The 25,086-nt window shown below is 39.2% G+C and overlaps 2 protein-coding genes across 3 annotated transcripts in view; one reads left to right on the top strand and one right to left on the bottom strand.

The window, feature by feature from the left end:
• Positions 1-1,406: 1,406 nt before the first annotated feature.
• Positions 1,407-4,394, bottom strand: LOC124622296 (V-type proton ATPase 16 kDa proteolipid subunit). The gene is made up of 3 exons (XM_047147968.1): positions 4,199-4,394; positions 3,615-3,804; positions 1,407-3,540 (listed from the first exon to the last, which is right to left on the bottom strand). The coding sequence occupies exons 1-3, from the start codon at positions 4,275-4,277 to the stop codon at positions 3,336-3,338; spliced, it is 474 nt and encodes a 157-aa protein (XP_047003924.1). The 5' UTR covers positions 4,278-4,394; the 3' UTR covers positions 1,407-3,335.
• A 305-nt stretch (positions 4,395-4,699) lies between these two features.
• LOC124622295 (periodic tryptophan protein 2 homolog) overlaps positions 4,700-25,086 on the top strand; it is a 111,563-nt gene continuing 91,176 nt past the window's right edge. The window contains exons 1-4 of one of the 2 annotated variants that reach the window (XM_047147966.1): positions 4,700-4,836; positions 4,967-5,079; positions 20,466-20,560; positions 20,635-20,763. In XM_047147966.1, coding sequence (XP_047003922.1) covers positions 4,819-4,836; positions 4,967-5,079; positions 20,466-20,560; positions 20,635-20,763 — 355 coding nt within the window. In that variant the 5' untranslated portion in view covers positions 4,700-4,818. Of the gene's footprint in view, positions 4,837-4,966; positions 5,080-20,465; positions 20,561-20,634; positions 20,764-25,086 lie in introns of those variants that run through there. The other variant, XM_047147967.1, reaches the window with a different exon arrangement.

Genomic DNA, 25,086 nt, shown 5'->3' on the forward strand with positions numbered 1-25,086 from the left:
AAGCTTCAAGCCTGCAAAAGTGTGACCAGAATATGTTTTAACATGCCAGTGTCAAGCCCATTAGAGATACAGAGCTGGTTCTGAATGGGGGAAGGAAACTGGCCAAATCCAAATAAAATGAAACATCGCAGCATCTACAATAACAATGTTTGGGGAAACTACAAAAAAATTTAATCTGTATAGCCAATAAGGATCTGAACTGTCGTCATTCTGATAGTCTTAATAAATTCTCAATGTTACAGATACAAGACCAACTGTCATTTCATAAATTTTCTAAGCTCAGTACCCATGACACCCAACTGACAACCTTGCCCAGAAGCTGCCATGTAGTACAGTCAATTTACTAACAAGCAGTTGGAGGGAAGAGCAATTTCATTTTTTCTACAGAGTATACACAAGATATTACAGTGTACAACAGATCTGCTGCTGAATGGGACCCACTGGCACATTTAACAACCAGTGTTTGGACAGCATGATCTATCACTGATTGCTGTTACCAGTAAAATGCTGGTAATTAACAGGTTTCATGAATGTGATAAAGTGAAGTCACATTTGCACTTTATAATTATGGCAAAACTGACCAAAATCTTCACTTTGGGGGAGGGCGTATGTTATTCATAAACTAAGGAAATTCTTTAACACTCCATCTTTAAGTGGTAGAAATATATTTAGGACCATATTACACTGTTAAAGTTTTAATATTAAGACTACAAATGTGACAGTGGGGGTACCTTGCTTAATGGTGTGTGATCATAGACTTTCTACTTAAATCTTTAACAGTTTAATACAGGCATTATAAATTGCAGGCTATTGCTGAAATTACATTTATGTCCTCCAAACAGAAGCCTATTCTTTGAAACTAAGATCCTAACAAAAGATAAAACAATCCACACATTGAAATGCAACTCCTGAACTGAGTCATGAAACCATCTTTTAGACTTCTGCCTAAGCAACACAGTAACATTTGTTATTTGAGAATGTTATCAATTACTTTCCTCATTCCACAGCCTGTCTACAAATTCTGATCAACTGCTTTTATAATATTTAAATCTTCACATCTGTGACTACCCTGTGTTCTTTGTGATGCTGCCCATACAGACTTCCCACTATAGCGAAACGTATTTCCTCAATTTTATACACTAAGCACACAACCAAATTCTGTATAGACAATCCAACAATTAACTAAAACTTGATGATCCTCATCACGTAACATGACATCTTTGGCAGTAACAGTTTACTGGGAATTAGGCCATGGTTAATGGAAGTGTCAGCAGAGAAGTAAACCCTGGCTTTTCATGTGGATCCTGACATCACTTAATTGAATACTTAAAAACTAGACACAAGTAACATTTTTAGTTTTTTATAGTAAAGCAACTTGCAGTTAATGTTTTAGCAAATTACAGACCTGGTTTTATAACAATTTATTTCCAGTTGTACAATTCATTTGACTTTATGGGCTGAGAATTACACCTTAGCAATCACTGCTACTTAGACTAATATTTGAGAGTTTTATGCAATGTGTCTTGCCCCCAATTATGAACACAAACCTGACATGTGGACAATGTACCATCTTTTCTGCCTACAAGTAACTCATGATCATTTTAATTAATCAGAAACTTACCAATTGTACAAAAAGTAGATGCAGAATACCAACAACTTGCAATACAAAGGAATCTAACAGCTTGGTTTACTATATTTTCAGGTGAGTTTCTATCTAATTTTAATGTATTCAATATTTTGACAAAATGTATTAAGGTTAGAGTGTCATCAGAATGAATACAATAAAAACCACTGCTTGCAAAAACTCAAAATAGTAATGCAGCAATGCTTTGCCACTGGTCTTTACAAAAGATTTTCAGTTACATGGCTGATCTGAAAGTGTAACTGTCACCCTTGTCATTCCCATTTCCATTCCAGGCAGCCACAGAAGTACGGTGAAAAAATGCTAACAGTTACTTCAAAACATGTAGAAAAGGAGAGTTAAATGAAGGCAGTTTAAATTCCAAGTAGTCTGTATTTACACAACAGTTAGGTATCCAATATTTAACGGCTCACACTTTCATACAAAGTTGCTAATGTTTTTAGTAAGCATTGTCACATACACAATTCCCAATGCTGTCTCAATTTAACACTATTGTACAATGCTAAAATCTTAACTGCTCTGAACAGGGATTTTGAAGGCTTTACTTTGGAAAAAAAAGACCATATGGCTCCAATTACACAAAAATTAAAAAGGGCACTTTACAAGGAAATCTTGATTTATTTACATTCAAAAAAATCTAATCTCAACTACTGGAATGAAAATGTTCAGCCTTCACCCAAGTTAAATACATTTTCACTATTACCAACATGTACAAATAAGATGCAGTTTGAAATTACACTACCTATACATACAATTCATTGACTATATCATTCTGAGACACACACACACACACACACACACACACACACACACACACACACACACACACACACACACTATACTACATATTCACACATATGCTTAATGTATAGTGGAGATTCAAACAACGTCTGCATATCAAAGAAAGATTACTTGGGCAGGCACAATTTTCCTCTGGTGACCTTTCTCATAGAACATGCCATATCAGTTGCCACAAATACTACACCAGCATCAATAACTGGGGCAGAATTTGTGTCCAATATAAATACTGAACTTTTAAACTACCAGGGACCAATAAGTAAAATAATATCACAGGTCCTTCAGCATGTACAAATTGCCTCAAGTAACTGTCTTCCCTGGCAATGTCAGTGACGATAAATTAACACCTAATGACTTAATGGAATGTAAACCGCGTTCACTGAGTCTTAATGATTCTATGCTATTTCACACCCTGACTAAAGACACCACAATTTATTTATTCAATTTTTTCAAAGTCGATAACATTAATACCATTTTGCACCAAATAATTAACATGCCCACGTAAAACACTGCAGCTTTTTGCAAAAAAATCTCTACAACTTTTGATACGAGCACAGTTTTAAACAAAACGATTGTGCAGTTTCAACAGTTATATACATCAAACAGTTTCAAAAAAAAGGTTTTCATAGAGTATATACAAAGTAACAAAATTATCCGATGATTTATGGGTTAACGAACTGCTGCTTCTTTCAAACTGAAGCACCAAACTGCCTAATTTCGAAATATGCCACATTACATACATTGTGCTACTTTTCATCCAAGTGTCAAATTGTAAACGAGGTGGCTGCTGTAGGAAGTCAACTCACAATGAAGGCATGATTCACAATAAGATGACTTCCACGAACAAAATCTTTCATGCAGATGACTGATGGAAACACGTTTACCAAAGGGCAATTTATTTGGTATACAAGTAGATAGCGACAATAAGTCCATAAAGACCTAACACCTCAGCGAAAATGAGAATCAAAATCATTCCTACAAACAGACGTGGTTGTTGAGCAGTTCCTCTAACTCCAGCATCGCCTACGATGCCGATAGCAAATCCTGCTGCCAGCCCGCTAAATCCGACGGCCAATCCTGCCCCCAAGTGGACAAATCCCCTGGAAGACATGAAGTTTGTCAGTAAAGAATATTTACAAGAAATCTTTAGCCAGTCTAATTTCTAACTACTTACTTAAATAAAGTGTAGCTGGCGGGCTCCTCAAGAGCTCCTGCTATCAATACTGCTACGACCAAGCCGTAAATTGCGATGATACCAGCCATGACAACGGGGATTATAGACTTCATAATCAGCTCTGGTCGCATTACAGACATCGCTGCAATACCCGTACCGGACTTCGCAGTTCCGTATGCTGCTCCCAGAGCTAAAAACAAATTCAACATATTTCAAAATCCCACCGAACCCTTGTGAAAACACTGAAATAACACTATGTATCCAACACGCCCCTTTTGTATTACAGGGGGGAAAACTGTAGTGGGAGCGTTATTTTACACACACAAAAGCGTTAATAATCTTAGCCCACTCATCCTTTGCGTCGGGCCCCGATCTATGAAGATAGCACCCTTAAAGCATGTGCGGCTATTTAAGAGATAGATTTCTATCATATCTTAGGGATCGAGGGAGAGTGTTTTCCCCTAACCTGTGGGTTTATCTACCGAGAAGCTATCTCATTTTTGCGAACAGGACTACAGTATTATGGTAATACATTTCATCATCTAACATTCACCAATCAATACGTATTAAGGTAGATTACTCACAGCTGAAAATTATTGCAGATGCAGCCCCCATTACTCCAAAGAAAGGGCCGTAGATTGGACGATCTTCTCCTAACGCCATTTTTGCTGAGTATTTTCTGAACAATCACCCACCAGACTCCACACGCACTACACCACACTACTCAGCCTCTGTCAAATATGGCCTACACAGTGGTATGGATCATGTGATGGGTTGAACTTTTCTGGCTCACCGCATTTGTGTACTCAATGTCTATTGGTCGAGAGCTGTTTCAGCCCTCTGCAGTTAGCGAATAGGAACTGCCGTTGGAAATACTGCTATGACGTCACATTGTAGGCTCGCCGACTAAATAATGAAATTTATGTTGAACTAACGGGGTTCAATGTATTTTTCTTTAACTTAAATTTCAATAAGATAGACATAAAAATATTTCTTGTTCTGCATATTACAAATATATTTCTCTCCGCAGGACGATAGTCAAATATTGAATCTTTGCCCTGCGCCCCCTTGCAGAAGTTCTTGAATCTTTGATTGTACAATAACAAAGACGAAGCGGATTGCGGTTGTATTTGAAGTTGCCATGTGGGATTTGGAGTTTGTAGCAGAAGTATAGATAGAAATATTTTCATTTTTTCAAATCGACATGAAGTTCTGTTACAAGGTAATGTAATTCGTATCTTTTGTCTTTGACAGATTGATGAGTGTACATTGTAAATTAATAAGATCATGTTTTTGTGTTTATTTGACACTGGACGTAGCAACCCATCAGCGATGTAATTTCTTTATTTCAGTTTTCCAACTTACTTGGAACAGTGTACAGGAAAGGCAATCTATTGTTTACACCGGACGGTGACTCGGTTGTTAGCCCAGTAGGAAACAGGATAACGATTTACGATTTGAAAAAGTAAGAGTACTGTTTATACATCAAAATTCCACATAACTTAGGCCTAGTAAATTAAATGATATCTAGAATGTATCAAATATTGTCATTTACTTTTATAAACCGAACGTATGATTTATGTTTTGTATTTAGAATACTGACACCTGCCGACCACTCTTAAAGCCTTGTTTATTTATTACTTTACATAGTTTACACCCACATTGAAGCACTAAAATCAGACATAATATAACAGAGTCTACAATGATTAAGTTTATGTCTTAGCAGTCAGCAATTTCTTCGTTTCCCAAAATTCCGCTATAATCTGGCTGCTCGTTCTTCTGCAGATATGACACTTCTTCCGTTCTGATGGGTTGAGTGTCAGCCGTGTGTATTTGTTCTTCAAAAGCAGTCTCTCTTCTCTGTGTTGAATTTTGTGTGTGGTGATGTTGAATTCATCCAGATCACTTTGTACTTCTTTAAACCAGATGTTTTTGTTTCACTGTTCCAGAAGTAGTTAAAAAGTTGTTTCAAGATTCTAATATTTGGTAGGCGAGATATGTGACCGAGAAATGCAATCCTTCTTTTCCACATTGTATCAATAACCGATTCACTTTCTTTATACACTACTGAATTGGGCAAAAGTCTCCACTGCCCATTAACTTGCTGTTTTTTACAGATAATTGTTTGGAGTATTCTTTAATCAACTTTCTGCAATTTGTCAGTTGTTGCTTGAGTATTTAATTTGAGTAGTGTTTCACTTGCATATGTTACTTCCAGTTTAACGATGGAGGAGTACTGTTTAAATGTAACATTCATTGAGAGAGATTGTTTTTTGTAGGTTGGCCTGTGGTTCTCTGCACTCCCTGTAGTTTTAATGTTCTACTAACTGTTTATGCTCTTTCATTAGCATTCCAGGTAATAATCTCACCAAGATATTTAAACTTTTTTACTATTTAATTTTTTGATCATTTTTGGAGTATGATATGGGATGTCAACTGGGAAGCTGGGTGTCATATCTGTTTTCTCAAACAAAATTTGCAATTTAACCTTTACCACTAATCATTCTAGTTGTTCTGTCTGAACCTTTGCTTCATCAGTATTGTTTGCTAACAGTGCCAAATCATCTGCAAATGCAAGGGAGTTAAGTCAAATCTTTCTTCCAATCTTAACAGATGGTGGGCATATCTTGTTCCATTCGTGGATGATTTTCTCCAGCTCACAATTGAACAATAACGGAGACAATCCATCACCTTGTCGAAGGCCAGTATAAATCTCAAAAGGTTCAGAGAATTCATTTCTGAACCTTACTCTAGCTTTGATATCTTAAAGGGTGACTGCAGTGAGGTCCACGAGTTTCTGATGTAAACCAAATTCTTTAAGAATTGACAGTAGAGATTCATGATGCCTATTATCATAAGCTTTTTTTAAATCAACAAAGGTGATCACTAGCTTCTTGTTCCTGACACTTTGATGTTTCATTATCCACTTGAGACTAATAATTTGATCAGGAAAGCTTTTTCCTGCATGAAAGCCTCCTTGATATTTGCCTAGTTCACCATCAAGCTGTTCATGAATTCTGAGATACAGAACCTTGGAAAAAAATTTGTAAGTAATATCCAGCATGGATAAATCCCTATAATTAGTTGGATCCAATCTGTCTCCTTGTTTATGTAGTGGATGAATTATTGCAACATTCCATTTCTCTGGCAACTTCTCAGTATTCCAAATGTCAGTAAGATGTGTAAGTTCAGAATAGTTAAATGTACATTTCCAAAGTTCTGCCACTAGTTGGTTCTCACCTACTGCTTTATAATTGCAAAGTGAGTTAATTGCTGCTTGTACTTCATCTGGATGTGGTGGTGTAACTCTTCCTAAATATGTTTTGTTTCGTGGATAGGGGTCAAATTCCAAATTATGTTCAGGTTCCACACTATTTAGTAACTGTTTAAATATCATTTAATTGTCATAATTGCTATGTGCTACCTTTCTGTTCGTATCCTTCATCATAAGAGTAGGTGGGGTGTGTACTTTGACTGGTACTGTTTGAATCTCTGATAGTAATCTCTTGTCTTGTGGTGATTGAAAGCATCCTCAATAGATTTTAGCGAGTCCTTATGAAATTGCCTTTTGACCCTTCTAATTTCTTTGGCAGTTGAACGTCTAGCATTTATTAATTCATCCCTGGAGCTTTCAGTTCTCTTTTGTTGCTCATTTAACCAGGTCTTATGTATATGTTTAATTGCTACACCACATTCCTCATTCCACCAACCATGTTTCTTGCATTCCTGTAAAGGAGCTACTTCTGCAGCCAAGGCTTTTAATCGATTGACGGTTGCTTCTAGATTGTCACTTAAACGTAGCCTATTCTTGATCTTTCATGATATAACTAGGGTCATATGTTCTCTTTGTGTCTAACTTTTGAGGTTTGCTTTTTCATTTAGGTGTCAGTTTGATTTAACTTTTTGAAATATAGTGGTCTGAATCAACATCGACTCACGCAGCGCTTTAACATTATAGATTTCATTATGGAATTTCTGATCCGTGGCTGCATGATCTATCTGGAACTCTCCTAGCTTGGTGTTAGGGCATTTCCATGTTATTAATGTTGTGGATTGGCAAGAGAGCCAACCCACTATGAGAGGAAGCCTAAAGGCACGCGTTTTAGCTCACGCAGGCTGGCGTGAGGTATGGAACAGGTCAAGGAAATTAGACTAGCAAGAAAGGACGTAGCTGTGGAATACTTAACTTTAATCCATAAATGGTGAACATCGCTCTTGACGGTATATGTTTTACAGCATCAATAGTAACTGGTAATGGCGCCTTGCTAGGTCGTAGCAAATGACGTAGCTGAAGGCTATGCTAACTATAGTCTCGGCAAATGAGAGCGTATTTTGTCAGTGAACCATCGCTAGCAAAGTCGCTTGTACAACTGGCGCGAGTGCTAGGAAGTGTCTCTAGAGCTGCCGTGTGGCGGCGCTCGGTCTGCAATCACGGATAGTGGCGACATGCGGGTCCGGCGTATACTAACGGACCGCGGCCGATTTAAAGGCTACCACCTAGCAAGTGTGGTGTCTGGCGGTGACACCACAATTAACTTATATGGTCTTCTCTTAAACCTTGTTGTCTTCAAAACCAACCCATTTGTAATACAAAATTAAATTAACTGTTCCCCGTTCTTGTTTGTAAGTTAATGCGCTGGCCATTGTCCCATCACACCTCGAAATTTCTTCTCTTGTCCTATCTTCACATTACAGTCTCTAAGCAGAATTTTATTGTTAGTCTACAGTACGGTCCTTACTAGTTGATCAAGTTCATCCCAGGATTTTCCCGTCCCATCCTTGTCAGTTCTATTTTTAACATTAGTTGGAGCATAAATATTGATCAGTGTGTATCTTTGGTTTTCCGCCGTAACTGTTAACAATGCCATGCCGTTCTTTACATCAGTCATCACATTCGTGAGGAGAGGCAAAGACAACTATATTTTGTTATTATGAGTATGATTCAGCTTCAAAATTCTCAATCGCATTTTATTTGTAGTGTTGATTTAAGTATAGAATTTCAATGCTCAGGAATTGGATGAAAAATCCTCAGTGGACTCCCATTTTCTATTATGTACCAAGAAACCCACACCAAATTGGGGAACATTTTCTATTACCCTCTCTACTGGTGATCCCTTATAGAGTCGATATCCTCCTCATTTAATTGAGGCCTGGTCAGTAGTGCGTAACTCTTTAAGGGCTGTGATGACTATGTTCTGTTGATCTAAGACATCTGTTAAATGTTTCATTTTACCAACTTCCATTAAAGAATTAATATTTACTGTTGCAAAACATGAAAATCTTTCTAGTTTGTTAAATTTTAGCACCTTCTTATGTGGAATATGTTGCATGTTTGTTTGTTCATTCAGTGCGTCACTAGGCACTCCGGCTCGCCTTCGTCCTCTGTGTGACACCCCACCATATCCGAATGGTGTCTTCACCTGGATAATCTTGTCGTGACTGTCCAAACCGGAGGATTCTTTCAGTAGAAGGCTCCTCATATTTGTTTGATTGTCTGATCAATGATCAGTTGTCTGACCAAGGTCAGGGTTCACAGTTCCAGAAGTAATCTGGAAGGATGACAGGTGAATTATGGATGGTAAAAAATGAAATTGATGGAATGTGTGTTTGGTCCACAAGAGCTATTTTATTTCGCTCAAGTCCGCCAGCAAGCTGGTGAGGACCCCCCTGTCCGCCACCTGGGACGCGCCTCAGTATTGTTCACTCAGTAATTAGAGATGATACTGGTGCCTAAATTTATTCTGGTGGTGTATGTCCTCTCCCATATGTACAAAAACTATTACTTTAGCAACAGTCTTATCGTATTCCCATTCTTTACATCAGTCATCACATTCATGAGGAAAGGCAAAAACAACTATATTTTGTTATTGAAAGCATGATTCAGCTTCAAAATTCTCAGTCACATTTTGTTTTTACTGTTGATATAAATGTAGAATTTCGGTGCTCAGTTTGCTGCAATGCTTTCCTGTTAGGTACTTGTACTCAGTCCTCAGTAAAAATTTATATTTGAGTACAAGAATATTTACAGTAAGAACTATATAAATTTCGCTGTTAGCTTAGAATCCTAAGACAATGAAGTTGATTAGGTACCTCTTGTACATGTAATGTCCGACTGGGTGATTGACACCAGTAAATAAACTATGTTATGTTGTCAGTGAATTTGTTGTGTAGCCTTAACATGTCAGTTAATGTCTCACATTTTAAACAAGGTTTCTCATTGTGTTTTGTACAGAAAATGTGTTAATAATCGTATTCTTAGTTTATCTTATGTTTCTGCCATACTTTATTATAAGATACCACAAATTCACAGTTATTGATCATATCTTAATAAATCGTGCTTGCTCCCTTTTTGAATGAATGAACTCTAGTGGCTCATTGCCTCGTACAATTCTTTTGTAACCAAGACCTGTTGAGTGGACTTACATCTCAATTATCTTAAATGTAAGTGTAGGCATCTGTAATGATTGGAATCATAATATTGTCATGTTGATGCTGATAGTGAGGCCCAGGAGAGGGTGAAAGCTGGTGCACTCCTGTGGAGTAACTCCAGGAAAGAATTCCCCATAAGCAGTACTGCATGCCCTCGGCCAAGAACCATGTGTCACCACTGGGGGAGGTGGTATGGAGGGGCAATCAAATTGTGTCGACTAAAAATTTTTCTGCACAAGGCTTTGAATCTACTGCCTCAGAGTTAAATAATGTTGTGCAATCATGTGTTCCTGATTTTGTTGCCAAAGATGGATTCCCTGTTTCTAAAACATCATTTCTTATATATTTTTCTATGTATTTTTTAAGTCTTCACTGTTACGGCCTTGGACAGGAATTGGTATCCTCAGCAATCTTTCTCCATACTTCTGTTTTCTATTTTTCTCGCTATCTTTGTATCTCTACCTTGATAAGGTCATGGTCGTCCATTCCGATTGATGAAACATACTCTTCATTTCATTATTTGGGTCAGTGGAAGCGTCAGATTCCACCTATCTGCTTTGACCCATGACGTAAGGATGTTGTTGTGTGTGACGTCATTACAGCATGGAGTTTGAGTTGGTTGTGTTTGTAGATGTCTTGTCGTGTTTGATGGCGCCCTCTGTGTGTGTGTGTGTGTGTGTGTGTGTGTGTGTGTGTGTGTGTAGCTAGCCATTCTCAATGCACTATTGTCTATTCTCAGTGCATGTTAGTCCCTGTTGTTCGGGTGTCAGTCCCAATTCTTTGAATAGTACGTAGCATTCAAAGAACTGTGACTGACATTGCATTGAGAATGGCTAGCTACTTGCCGAAATATGGATTTGCGAAATAAAAAAAGGATGACTGAGTGCACCCACTTTCTGAATGGAAGGTACCACCACAGACTTCAATAAAAAGTAATAATTCCAGTTCAAAAGAAAGCAGGCACTGACAGATGTGAAAATTACTGAACTATCAGTTTAGTAAGTCATTGTTGCAAAATGAAATGATCACATACATTCAGTCATGGGTAAAGCAGGTGGTAGACTTCGGTTTATTGGTAGAATACGGAGGAAGTGTGATCAGTCAACAAAAGAGATTGCCTACAAATCACTCATGTGACTGGTTGTAGAATATTTCTCAAGTGTGTGGGACACATACCAGATAGGATTAACAAGAGATATTGAATCTGCAAAGAAAAGTGCAGCACGAATGGTCACAGGTTTGTTTAATCTGTGGGAAAGTGCCACAGAGATGCTGAAGGAACTGAACTGGCAGACTCTTGAAGACAGACATAAACTGTCCTGAGAAAGTCTATCAACAAAGTTTCATGAACCAGCTTTAAATGATTACTCGAGGGATATACTACAACCCCCTAAGTATCGCTCACATTGCGATCATGAGGATAAGATTAGAATAATTTTTGCATGCGTAGAGGCATTCAATCAATAATTCTTCCAGCACTCCATACGTGAACGGAAGGAAAGAAACCCTAATAACTAGTACAATGGGATGTACCATCCGCCATGCAGCTCACAGTGGTTTGCAGAGTATATATGTGGATACAGATGTAAAATGCTGACACAAGCTCTTTATAGAAGAATGGAAAAATTGGTATGAGTCGACATTGGATTCCAGAGAAATGTAGGCACGTGTGAGGCAGTACTGACACTATGACTTCTCTTGCAAGTAGGTTAAGGAAAGCCAAACCTGTGCTTACAGCATTTTTTGACTTGGAGAAAGCTTTTGACAATGTTGACAGGAATACTCTGAAATTCTGAAGGTATCAGGGGTAAAACACAGGTAGCAATATGCTGTTTATGACTTGTCCAAAAACCAGATGGCAGTTATAAAGAGTCAAGGGGCATGAAAGGGAAGCACTGGTTGCGAAGGGAGCGAGAAGGGTTGTAGCCTATCCCCGATGTTATTGATTATGTACATTGTACAAGCAGTAAAGGAAATGAAAGAAAAATTTGGAGTGGGATTTAAAGTTCAGGGAGAAGAAATAAAAACTTTCTTTGAGTTTTTCCGGTGATATTGTATTTGTCGGAGACAGCAAAGGACTTCAAAGATCAGTCGAACAGAATGGACAGTGTCTTGAAAGGAAAATATAAGTTGAATATCAACAAAAGCGAGAGGAGGATATTGGAATGAAATCAAGTGATGTTGAAGGAGTTAGATTTGGAAGTGAGACACTGAAGGCAGTAGATGAGTTTTGCTATTTGGGCAGCAATGTGACAGGTGATGGCCAAAGTGGAGAGGATATAAAATATACACTGGCAATGGCAAGAAAATCACTTGTTAACATTGAACATAGATTTAAGTATGAAGATGGCATCTGTTCTTTCGGACATCTCCAAAGGTCATCTGCCGGTTAGTCTTTAATGATATGAAGATGACATGTGTTCTTTCGGACATGTCTGAAAGAACAGATGCTATTGGTGACCGAGCAGCTCTCTAGAATGAAATTACAATTAGATTAATACCATTAGTTGCTGACGGGCATGGATGTACGTAAATGGGGACAGTTGAAAATGTGTGCCCCGACCGGGGTCTGGGATCTCCTGCTTACACGGCAGACGCTCTATCCTGAGCCACTGAGGGCACAGAGGATAGTGCGACTGCAGGGATTTATTGCCAGAATGCTCCCCGTGAGACCCACATTCTCAACTTACAGTCCACACACTACATCCGTAGTGTCCCTGCCATTATACCCATTATTCGCAGCATACAATCTACCAAATCCCATAAGAGTTCAGGCAAATTGTGTGCATCCGCACTGAAGTAGGTCATCAGCCAGTTAGCCTTTAACAATATGAAGATGGCATGGGTATAATGGCAGGGGGACTGCGAATGTAGTGTGTGGACTATAAGTTGAGAATGTGTGTCTCACGGGGAACATGCCAGCGATAAATACCTGCAGTCACAATATCCTCTGTGCCCTCGGTGGCTCAGATGGATAGGGTGTCTGCCATGTAAGCAGGAGATCCGGGGTTCGAGTCGTAGTCGGGGCACACATTTTCAACTGTCCCTATTGATATATATCAATTCCCATTGGCAGCTAATGGTATTGATTTAATTGTAATTTCATCATAGATTTAAGTGTCAGGATATCTTTTCTGAAAGTATTGGTGTAGACATTAGCCATATGTGGAAGTGAAACATGGACTATAAACAGATAAAGCAAGAACAGAATAGAAGGCTTTGAAATGTGGTGCTAGAGAAGGATGTTAAAGATTAGATGGGTAGATAATGTAACTAGTGAGGAGATGCTGAATAGAATTGGGAAGAAAAGAAAAGTGTGGTATAACCTGACTAGAAGAAGAGTTTGGTTGCTAGGACATTCTGAGATGACAAGGGATTACCAATTTAGTACTGGTGGGGGAAGGGTAAAAATTGTAGAGGGAGACTAAGAGATGAATATAGTAAGCAGGTTCAGAAGAATGTAGATTGCATTAGTTATTCAGTGAAGAAGAGGCTTGCACAGGATGATTTAGTATGGAGAGCTGCATAAAACCAATCTTCAGACTGAAGACCATAACAGCAACAACTACTTTGTTACTACAGTTTAATGAGCAATATGATGGAAGAGTATTGTTGTATTGCGTTGACCTGCTGATAGTGGGCAGAGTTGATTTTGTAGTAGATTTGAGTATTAATTATTCATCGCCGCTAATTCCCTTTCCATGTAATGTTCCAAAATTACCCAATTTAGTTCCCAAAAGAGCATGGCTCCCTGCCAGTGGTTCAGTAAAGAACTTTTTTTGAGTCTGACAAAGGTGTAAGGCACTATTCTTTGCTAGATCTTTTCATTTGGGGTAATGTACCTAGGCTTCATCTCCTGTTGCTAGAAAACCGTTACCTACAACCTAGAAGTTTTTCTTAAGTTTTTCACAGGCACTGATGCAACGATTCCTCATATTGGCAGTCAGCTGACGTGGCTCCCATCTTGTGGGTGCATTATTGGATCACAGCATATCGTGGACAATATTATGTGCTGAACCAACAACAATATCCAAAGTAGTGGTTATTTTGATAATAGTCATCATCAGCATCTTGGACAGTTTCCAGCCACTGGCTGGGTCTGTCGGGAACACAAGCCTCTCCATCGTGTTCTGTCTTTCCACCATTCCCCCTCTTCCACCTTCGTCCAGTTCTCTCCTCTTCTCGTCACACATTCCTTCACTCCCTTCACCCATCTATCTCTTGGTCTTCCTCTGGGCCTTTTCCCCTCCAGTTGCAGATCAAACATCCTCTTTGGAATTCTTCCCTCATCCATTCTCTTCATGTGTCCATACCACTGCAGTCTTGATTTTTCTATCCTGTCCTGTACTGGTTCCTCCTTTAGTCTTTCCCTCACATACACATTTCGCAATCTGTCTCGTCTTGTTACACTCAACCTGCTCCTCTGGAACTTCATTTCACTAGCCTGTATTCTACTTTTGTCGCTTTTGTGCATTACCCATGTCTCACTTCCGTATGCCAATATGGGGACAAAGTAGGTTCGGTATATAATTCCCTTGGATTTCTGTGGCACCTCCTTGCTCCAAATAAGCCCCCTAATGCATTTGTAGAACTGCCCTGCTTTTCTGCACCTTTCATTTATTTCCATTGCGTTTCCCCCCTTACTTTCAATCATGCTTCCCAGGTACTTGAAGTTCTCTACCACTTGTAGTTTTTCCCCTCCACATGTTATATCCATATTTGGCCTATTCTTCTTCCTTGTTGTGACAATTATTTCACTTTTCTTTGCGGAGAAATGCATTCCATATTGTGTGCCGTTGCCGCCCATACATCTAACTGCTCTTGCACCTCCTCGCAATTTCCTCATAACATCAGATCATCGGCAAAAAGCACTGCTTTCATTTTATGATCTCCAATTGCATCTGATACTTGCTGTAGGATTTCACCCATAACAATAATAAACAATAAAGGCGAAAGTGCACTTTCCTGCCGCAGCCCATTTTCCAGCTTGAACCATGCAGTGCGTTCCCTCCCCACTTTCACACAACTCTCACTTCCCTCATACATTTTTCTGACTTTTCGTGTTATCTCTTCATCTATCCCTTTTGCGTTCAGCACATCCCAGAGCTTGTCCCTACAGATACTGTCATACGCCTTCTCAATATCTAAAAAGGCCATGATTAAGTCCTTCCCGTACTCGTAGTGCCTTTCCTGCAGTTGCCTTACCGCAAATATGAGGTCCGTTGTTGATCTTCCCGGTCTGAAACCATACTGCTCCTCTTGCAGTCTACTTTCAATACTGCTTCTTATTCTCTTCTCCAGGATCTTTTCATAGATTTTTCCACAGTGGCATAGCAGGGTGATTCCTCTGTAGTTCTCACATCTCCTTTTATTCCCTTTCTTGAAGATCGGGACTATAATTCCTTTCTTCCAATCCTCAGGAATTCTGTTCTCCTTCCACACCACCCTCAGCACTCTGTATAGCCACTGGGTTCCTACTTCTCCTGCTGCTCGTATCATATCCACTGTTACTTCGTCCCAACGTGGTGCCTTGCCCCCTTTCATCCTCTTTATGGCTTCTTCCACTTCATTCCAAGTTAGATCATCAATTTCCCCACTATTATAATAGTCTGCTGCCTTAGGTTCTCCATCGCTGTTAGTTACCCGCTTGGCGGCATTCAACAGATCTTCAAAGTACTCCTTCCAAATCTTTTTGAGCTCATGCATTTCCTCCACAACTCTTCCATTATTATCCATGATCCTCAGGCACTCGCTTCTGTCATTCCTCTTATTTCTTACCATGGTGTGAAGTACTTTTTTGTTCCCTTCACTGTCCTCTTCTAACATTCTTGTCCATTTTTCCATCCACTTCTTCTTTTCCGCCCTTACTATGGTCTGTGCCGCTTTCTTGCTTTCCTTATATTTTACTCTAGCTTCCTCTGTTCGGGTCTGGAACCATTCTCTGAAGGCTTTGTTCTTTCGAAGTACTGCCTCTTTACATATGTTGTTCCACCATGGGGTTTCCTTACTTCTCCTCTTTGTGCTAGTTCTTCCGCACACAGTCTCAGCTGCCTCAACTAGAGCCCTCTTAAAATCTCCCCATTCTTCTTCCACTGTTCTCTGATCTTCCTTTGGCAGCTTCTTCCTGATCAGTGGCTGGTACTGGGTCCTCCGTTCATCCTCTTTCAGCATCCATGTCTTCAACCTTTTCTCCTGTATATTTGTTGCCCTCCTATCTTTTTTCTCTCTCAGGGTGGCTACCAACAGCCGATGGTCACTGTCTAAGGCCTCAGATGGAATGACCTTAACATCTGTGAGGCTGCTCATCAATTTTATTGCACTTTTAAGATTTTCATTTGAATCACGTGTGTAGTTTGTGGTGACACTGATCTGTATGTAGTCTGCACTCCAGGTGTAGCATGTACATGGCACTGGGTGTTTTTGCATGCTTAGACTTCTTTAGTAATTAATTGCATGCTACATGCATACTGCTATAGCTGTCCAAAGTATAAATTTGTGCAGGTCATTGAGGTCTTAATAGTTATTATTTTATTTATAAGAAGCTTGTATTGCAGATTGTTTATAGCTAGCCGTTGATCCATCGCTATAGCAATCCAGTGATAACGGTTTAGTGTTACATCACAACTAGCAATGGTCTCTGATGTCCTATATTATTATTTCCAATATTATTAATATTTCTCCGCAGATTAAAGACTGGTATGAAAACATCAACTCTCTTATAAAGCCCATCTCGCAGATTGTTTTAAGTAAAGACTCATTAGTTAATCTCTCACAAACTCTGTTCAGCATAAATTCGCCAAAACCGGACATACAATTACAGTAGCTTTTTTCTTTGTTTTTTGATTTCGACTTTCCATAATTTCTATTGACTGTTTCAAGAATTCTTTCCTCATTAGGAAAGTATCAGTTCTTCAGGAAAAATATTTCTTCGGATATATGTTAAAATATCCTAGGAATAACATTGGACATGCCACAAATATTTATTGATTATTATCAGTATACACGTAACTGCCACGTACAAAGACATTAAGTTATTTTACATTGATGTATAATTAAAAAAGGAAGATATCATCTGAGGTGTGTTTGCTTAGACCATTTCTTGTGGTTTCCAATTCTCTCCTGTAAAAACTCACCTCATGCAGTTTTGTCATCATACCACGGTTCATTCTGATACAAAACTGTGCTTGGGTACCTAGCACTTAGACGTTGTCAGACAGTCCCGAGATTTGGTACTCATTATTGATAAAAACCTTACTTGACTGGCCCATATTCATCAACTAAAGACTATCTACATGCAGAAGCCTAACTTTGCTTTCATGTTCATGCCTCTTGGGATGCATATAGTGCTGCCTGGGCCCTGGTTTCATTCCAATTGGACTGGTTGCTAGATTCAGGGTTCACTGGCAGCTTCAGCTTTGAAATTGTTAGATCCAGTTCATCATCATGGAGTACTACTGGCCACTGGTGTCTTCCAGATTAGTCCCATAGACAATCTCCTCGCTGGAGTTGGGGATATTCGCACTTCAGTTGAAACAGTATAACTGTTGCTCGCTTATGCAATTACCACCTTACAATTTCTTAAACATCCAACATGCATACAAGGAGCATCAAGCCAGGCACCCAGTGTCGGGTGGGACTATCTGGTGGAATGCACATCAAGGCCCTCTGCTGGGATCTTCACCTACACCTATATTTCTTAAAATGTTCCCTGTGGCTCCCTGTACCCACTACCCTCTTCTCTGTGTTGGTTAGTACCGAGGCTGCAAATTAGAAGATTAGAGCTAGTCTATTTTAAGGCCCTAAAGTTTGTCCCCCCACCACCATGACCTTTTGCAGCCTGTTCCTTTCAGTTCGTGTGAAGCATCATCTACACTGGCAGCTCTCAAATCATGTCTAGGGCAGGATATGCTTTTACATCTCCTGTTGGTCAGGTAAATCATTTGTTGCCTGGAATATATGTCACTCCTCCTTCTGGAAGGAGTCCACCATCCTATGTCATCTCCATTTTGGTCATACAAGGTTAACTCTTAGTTTTACTTTTGTAACAAGCCTCATCCACATTTTGGTTGTGGAGTCTTAACAGATAGTAGCTTATATCCTGACGGCAGTCCACTGGCGGTTCTCCATAGTAAGCATGTTCTTCCAGATTATTTGCCTTTAATATTGGCAGACAATTGAGACACATTTGATCTGGTTCTCCAATTTCTCCATGAAAGTAGTTTTTATTCTCAGATATAACATTTTAAACTAACTTCGAGGTGGGGTGAAGTTATTGGACTTGGGTGTTTCCATTTTTACTCTGTTTTAATTGCTTCTCAATGTGGTTTATCTCTTTTTCGATCACACCCTATTTTTTATTTTAGGAATAGCATTCTGTTGAATAGTGAGTGCTGTTCCCCTCTTTCGTACTTTTTCTATAATAGTTCAGGGGTAGGACGACTGTGGGAGGGATGGCTCCTATCACCTGCAGAGCCTTGGAGGATAACCATCTTCTGCCGTAATTATTCCTTGTACAGTGTTTTATTATTGATGGTCCAACTGATGTCCATCACGTTTTAGGCTTCCCAATTTTGCTCATATAAATCTCCCAGCCAAAAGGCTTTCTTTACTCTGTAACTGCCTTCACCCTTAATTGTGGGTGGTCAGATGCGGGTAGGGTTACTATTGCTACAGGTGAGCCCTGGGAAACCTTTCACCTGATCTGACATATGTACTGGCTCAATCCATATTCTTTTTCTTCTTTGTAAATTTTTTCTCACCTCTGGCACCAGTAGTGCCTTAGTACTGTGATTTTATCACTTACGTGTACCTCCATCATCTCATCACATTTCCACTGGACATCACTAACTCCAGATGAGCTACCCCTTGACTGACAGACTGATGATCTTGCTGTTCAGTTCCTTAACTCCCAACTAACTGTGGGTATGGTTTTTGGGCTCCCTTATACCTCCAGAAATTTGCTAGGAATGATAATAATAAGACTTTTCATAACTGAAGCCAGATAAGGTACATAAAGCCATTCAAAATATGGAAAAAGGAAAGGCATGTGGAAATGGTGTTTCATTGGAAGTCATTAAATCTCATGTCAGTGTATTAAAAAATTAACTTGCAAAATGTGTACAGATTGTCTGTGAAGGAAGAAAATTCTCCCAAACAATAACAGTGTTACATTTGTTGGACTTCACATAAAAAGGAGGCACAAAAGACAACCTGTAAACACATCAGCCTCCTCTCCACAGTGTGTAAGATATTTACTTAAACCATTACCAGTTGTGTGGGAAAAAGTCTAGATTTCATTACAGCTGACCTGAGCAGTGGATAGATCACAGTGGACCGTTTACACGTTGTAAATAAAATTACAGAGTGGATAATGAGTATGAATTACCACATTGTCTTGGTAACGTAAGTAATAAAAAAACTTTTGAATTAGTTTCAATAAAATCTGTACTAACAGCCCAAGAGAAAGAAGGCATTTATTCAACCTATCTCAGTGTACTGAAGAAGTTGTACATCATTGCTGCAGCTTCCACTACACTTTCTCAGAACAGTGGGAGATTTAGAATTGAAAGAGGGGCCAGAGACGCAGATTCCTTATCACTTAAACTATTATCAGTACTGCTGTAAGAAGTTTGCAGGTCTTTACACTGGTAAACTGAAGAAGAAATAGGTATTCATGGAACACATTCAAATTGTCATTGTTTTGTTGGTGACTTTGTACTATTTACCCTCTCACAAATAAACTTCAACAATAAATGGGAGAAATTTATAAAGCAAGTTGGAAATAAGCCTAGAAACAAATTACTAGAAGACTAAAATAATTTGTGACTAACATGTTGGAAAGGAGAGAGTAGAAATAAACTTTGCAGTCATAGAAGCATCGGTTGCTTTTTTTATATTTAGGACATTTGAAAACCATGACCAGAAGAACAAGAAACAAAAGAAACAGATGATTAAAAATTTAGTCATGAAAACAAAATTATGTGACAATAAACCGGAATAGAAGATTCAGTAAAGGCTGTAACGAAAATTAAATACAAGTGAATGGAACTTGTACCCAGATGAATGAATGGAAGCTAGCCCAAGAAAGTTTTTTGTTATTTCACTGTGTGCTATTTAGCTGTCCACATGTCCTCACCTTGTATCATTGTCATTTTCCGTTACTTTGTAATGTAAAATCCTGGAGTTTGAATGTCCATTGGTTTCTTCTTTTTGTGGAATATAGTACATTTCTATGGTGATTATAATACAAACAGGTTTAATAAAGAAGGCCACATTATCAATTTGGTACAAAAAAGCCTGGCCCAGTATTGATAAGTACTGAAGCTGTAATCCAGCTGTTCGTTCAGACACGCCATATTGAAGGTTTTGTACTTTGAAGTTTGTTTTCCCTGCTTTACTAATGTTTTGTTTGTCTAATTCCAGCAATCGTTCAACAACTCTTCCAGTCGAAAGTAGATTCAACTACACCACCACTGAAATCTCACCAAGTGGTTCTATCTTGATATCTGTAAATGAAGGTAAGTAGTAATGCCTTTGTAGGTTGATGGAGAATCTCTAAAAGGAAATAATTTTTAATCTTTTTCTTTTCCAGCTGGTGAAGCACATCTGATTAGTTTAATCAGTCGAACTGTTATACACAGGCATCATTTCAAACATTCAGTTAGTTGTGTGAAGTTTAGCCCAAATGGCAAACACTTTGCTGTTTCCAAAGAAAATAAAGGTAAGTTTTGCATCAAAAGTGCTGTCTTAAAACTATGTGTTTGTACTTAGAATAGACTGAAGGTTCTAAGAAAATTATTACTATGTAAACAGAGGTTAAAAATGCAGTGAATCTTTTGAAACAGAATTTTGTGTGTACTGGCTAATTGCTGGAGCTCTGACAGGTTTAGATCTATAAATATGAGGAAAGAACAGCTATCAGTCACAAATATGGTGTTTTTTAAAGTGTGATGCATATTAGATCCTGAAAGACCCGTCTTCATATTTGTGACCTATTATTTAGTCGTTTTTGTGCTTGGCAGCTCCAGGTGGCCTTAATAAATAAATTCATTTTAATCTATGTTTTATGAATGAATGAGTCAGTCGGCTTTCTGTACTTCAGCTTTTTAGGTGTTGCTGTATTTCCAGTATGTATTCTGGAGAGAAAGCTCCATCATCAGGATTTCTAAGATTCGCTTGAAGCTTTTTGTCATGGCTTTGTTACAGTCAAGTCTGAGAAAGGTTACTTTATCATATACATAGAAAGAAATATTAGCTCTAATAAAAATGAACATCACTATAAAATTTCTGCATGTTATTATCTGCTTCATTAGTGGTCTGTGGTAGAATTTCTCTAAGTTGTTGGTTTTTCACTGTATGAACTCAAATGCCACCGATAAAATTTCAGGGTTTTTGCAGGTGTATTTTCTAAATATTTTGGTATAAGTGACCTGTAGTTTCCTGTTGCTCAATACAGTGTAATTATGTTCCATTTGATTCCTTGCCCCATTTGTCTTTGTATCAGTATTGCACTGAAAACATCTGCACAACTGTACAAATGTCGATAGACTGTGTATCTTGCTTGTAAACAAACTTGTTCCATTCATACTCGATACTTGATGTTGCAATAGTAATGCTCTCTTTACTCGTCATCTTCAAGCCTCCATTCAGTACTGCATGTTTTTGTCTCAGCCTTGTTGATCTGGCAGTGGTAGTTGTAATACACAGCAGTGTGGATTGTTTTACTGACACAAGTGAACTAGCACTGGCAAATGCGAATTCTATCTGGTGTAAATGACAGGTGACTGCAAGTCAACAGCATTCAAGCATTTTCAGCTTGCATTTACTAGGGTTCACTCATATTCCACTGGCTGTTAGTCTTTTAGCAAACCACAAAGGAAGTTTGTGTCATTTGTGCTTTGGCAGTACAGAAAGCTCTCATCTGCTGTCTTATTTACTTCTTTTGTTGTTATGAGCTGCTTGAGAATTGAAGTGTTCAGTGTAGGTCATAGAAAGATATGTATGTCACAGCTGCTTTTTGGGATCCAAGAGATCCATAACACAGATGCCAAAATAAAAGAAATATACTTGGTAGAATATTTCCAAAGCACTCAAAGGTCCAAGTAGATGATAAATTCATTATCTACTTGTATCAGGCGGGAATAAGCTGAATATTCATGAGTTTGTAATTATTTTTATTAAAAATGAAAAGCAAGATAAATTTCCTTGAAAGATGTGTGAGTATGTATCTATTGTAGTGATTAAAATTAAAAATACATCTAATTACAGGGCAGAGAAAAATTGTCACGAAATTTTAACCCTGGATAATTTATGTCAGTAGGAACCAAAATTACTAATGTTGTGTAGGTCAACAATGCACAGTTTTTAAACTACCGAAACTTGGCACGTCAAGCTCCAATTGGCTGCGGAATTGCCCTGTTGCCAGATGCTCTGGACAACACATGACTGCAAATGCTTTGGCTGCTGGAGATCGCGATTTATCCCAGGTGACCTGCGCGCTCAATGGTGGCGTGCCAGCCTTCCACCCTGAGGGCCTGGGGGCAAATCTGCCGGAGTCCGACACATCCATTGTAGTTTCATGATACAACGTACAAGGAACAAACCTGTCAACAACTGTTAGTTCATGTGCAGAAAGTCTTTTACAACATGCACCATGCCACTGATGCAAGCCAGTGGTGGCAGTATTTTGCTATGGGATACATTGGTCTTATAGTAGTAATCAAAGGCACCATGACAGCTGTAGACTATGTAAATGTGATTGTGGACCACCTGCATCACTTCATGATTGATGTCTTTTTTATAGCTAGGACATTGTTTACTTAAACCAGGTGCTTGAACTGGTGACCTTCTGACATGACACAAGCCTGGTAACGTCGAATGGTGTTTTGCCGGACTATTTCAAAGATTCCTGCCATTGCCCTGATGTGATTGGCAGCATATTGAATGCGATCCATTAATTCCTCGTTGTTTCTAAGTGGTTCGTGTCCGGATGGGTGAGCTAGAACCTTGAAGAATCCCTACAGGAAAAAGTCCAGTGGCGTGAGGTCTGGTGATCGTAGAGGCTGTGTCCTACGAGTACGTATGCCAATTACCCAGCAGTCGAAGAGTTCATTTAGACATCAGCGCACAGGACGATTGTTATGTGCGGGTGCCCCATCATGCTGCAACCACATGCATAGCCGTATGTTCAGGGGAACGTCTTCCAGCAGGCCAGGTAGAGTTTCTTGCAAGAAGTGAAGGTAATTTGCCCTGGTAAGTCGAGGAGGTAGATGGGCCAGCCCAATCAGATGGTCACCCACAATGCCTGCCCAAATGTTGAGCGAAAATCGTTCCTGGTGTCCGTGGACATATGTGATGTGAGGATTTTCCCTTGCCCACTAATGAACATTTGAGTGTGTAGTAAAGGCCATCCCGATGGAAGGTGCACTCGTCAGTAAATAATACAATGGTAGGGAAATTGGGATCTCGTGCAGCACATCACAGAAACCAATGGCAAAACCCTTACCTGTGTTCATAGTCCACCACAAGATTTAGGTCTTGGACAGGGTGGAAACTAAATGGATGCTGGCCATAATCCCTCAAAACCTCCCATACTAACCGATGTGTGACCCCCATGTCATGTTCAGCCGCTAGAGTACTGGTCATAGGTGCTTCCTCAAAGCGCTCGAGAACAGTCTCTTCAAATGCAGCATCCCCTAATTTTAGAGGTCTTCCAGCATCACCGTGCTATCCTGCTAACGACCCTGTTGCACCAAGTCACCGGTGAATTGCTGTCAACGTTTGTGGGTGTTGGTGGCATCTTGCTTGGTATTGTTCCTCATACAAACGTCCAGCTTCATGCACATTACCATTGGCTAGTCCGTTAACAAAAACTTTATCTCGTTGTTCTTCAAATGAATACTGTGCCTCCATGCTTCCTGTATGACTAAATCGCAGGTGACGTGTGTGTGCTCCGAAGCAAAGCTTACGTGTGAATGCCTCTGAGGTGAGTTGGAGACAAACAACAAGACCTATTCGACATGTGTGCGTATCACGTTGGGGCAGCGACAAGGCGAGGGACATTTGTATGTGTGAACCGACAACCATAGCGCTGCCCACCAACCAACGAACGGCAACAGAGCAATCGGAGCGCGTGTTGCCAATTTTCCATAGTTTAAAAATGGTGCATTGTCGATGTACACATCTCTAATTTCCTGCTGGCATCAGCTATCCAAGGTTAAAATTTCGTGACACAATTTTTCTCCACCCTGCAGTGAGCTGCATGGCAGAGGGTGTGTCCCATTGTACCAGTTATTAGGGTTTCTTTCTGTTCCATTCACATATGGAGTGCTGGAAGAATGATTGAATGAATGCTTCTGTGTGTAATAATTATTCTAATCTTATCCTCATGATCCCTGTGTGAGGGATACATAGGGGTTGTAGTATATCCCTAGAGTAATCATTTAAAGCCGGTTCTTGAAACTTTGTTGCTCAGGACAGTTTATGTCTGTCTTCTTGAGTCTGCAAGTTCAGTTCCTTCAGTATCTCTGTGACACTATCCCATGGATTAAACAAACCTGTGACCATTCATGCTGTCCTTCTCTGTATATGTTCAATATCCTCTGTTAGTCCTATCCAGCACAGGTCCAACACATTTGAGGAGTATTGTAGAACCAGTCTTGCAGGTGATTTGTAAGCACTCTTTTATTGTAGACTGATTGTACTTCCCCAGTGTTCTACCAATAAATCGAAGTCTACCACCTGCTGTATCCACGACTGAGCCTATGTGGTCATTCCATTTCATACCCCTACGAAGTGTTACACCTAGGTATTTGTATGAGTTGACCAATTCCAATAGTGACTCATTATATTAGTCATTGGATAATACTTTTTCATTTTGTGAAGTGCAAAATTTAAAATTTCTGAACATTTAGAGCAAGTTGCCAGTCTCTGCACCACTTTGAAATCTTATCAAGATCTGACTGAATATTTATGCTACTTCTCTCAGATGTACTTCATTATAGATAACTTCATCATCTGCTAAAAGCCTGATTTTACTATTAAT

Source organism: Schistocerca americana, chromosome 7 (assembly GCF_021461395.2).
Source record: "Schistocerca americana isolate TAMUIC-IGC-003095 chromosome 7, iqSchAmer2.1, whole genome shotgun sequence".
Lineage (NCBI taxonomy): Eukaryota > Metazoa > Arthropoda > Insecta > Orthoptera > Acrididae > Schistocerca > Schistocerca americana.

Excerpts from the sequence above, each read along its gene's own strand:
- LOC124622296 (XM_047147968.1), bottom strand. The coding sequence starts at position 4,277 with ATGGCGTTAGGAGAAGATCGTCCAATCTACGGCCCTTTCTTTGGAGTA. Across the intron at positions 3,805-4,198 it reads ATCTGCAATAATTTTCAGCT|CTCTGGGAGCAGCATACGGA; the intron begins GTGAGTAATCTA and ends ATTTGTTTTTAG. Across the intron at positions 3,541-3,614 it reads GCCAGCTACACTTTATTTAA|GGGATTTGTCCACTTGGGGG; the intron begins GTAAGTAGTTAG and ends CATGTCTTCCAG.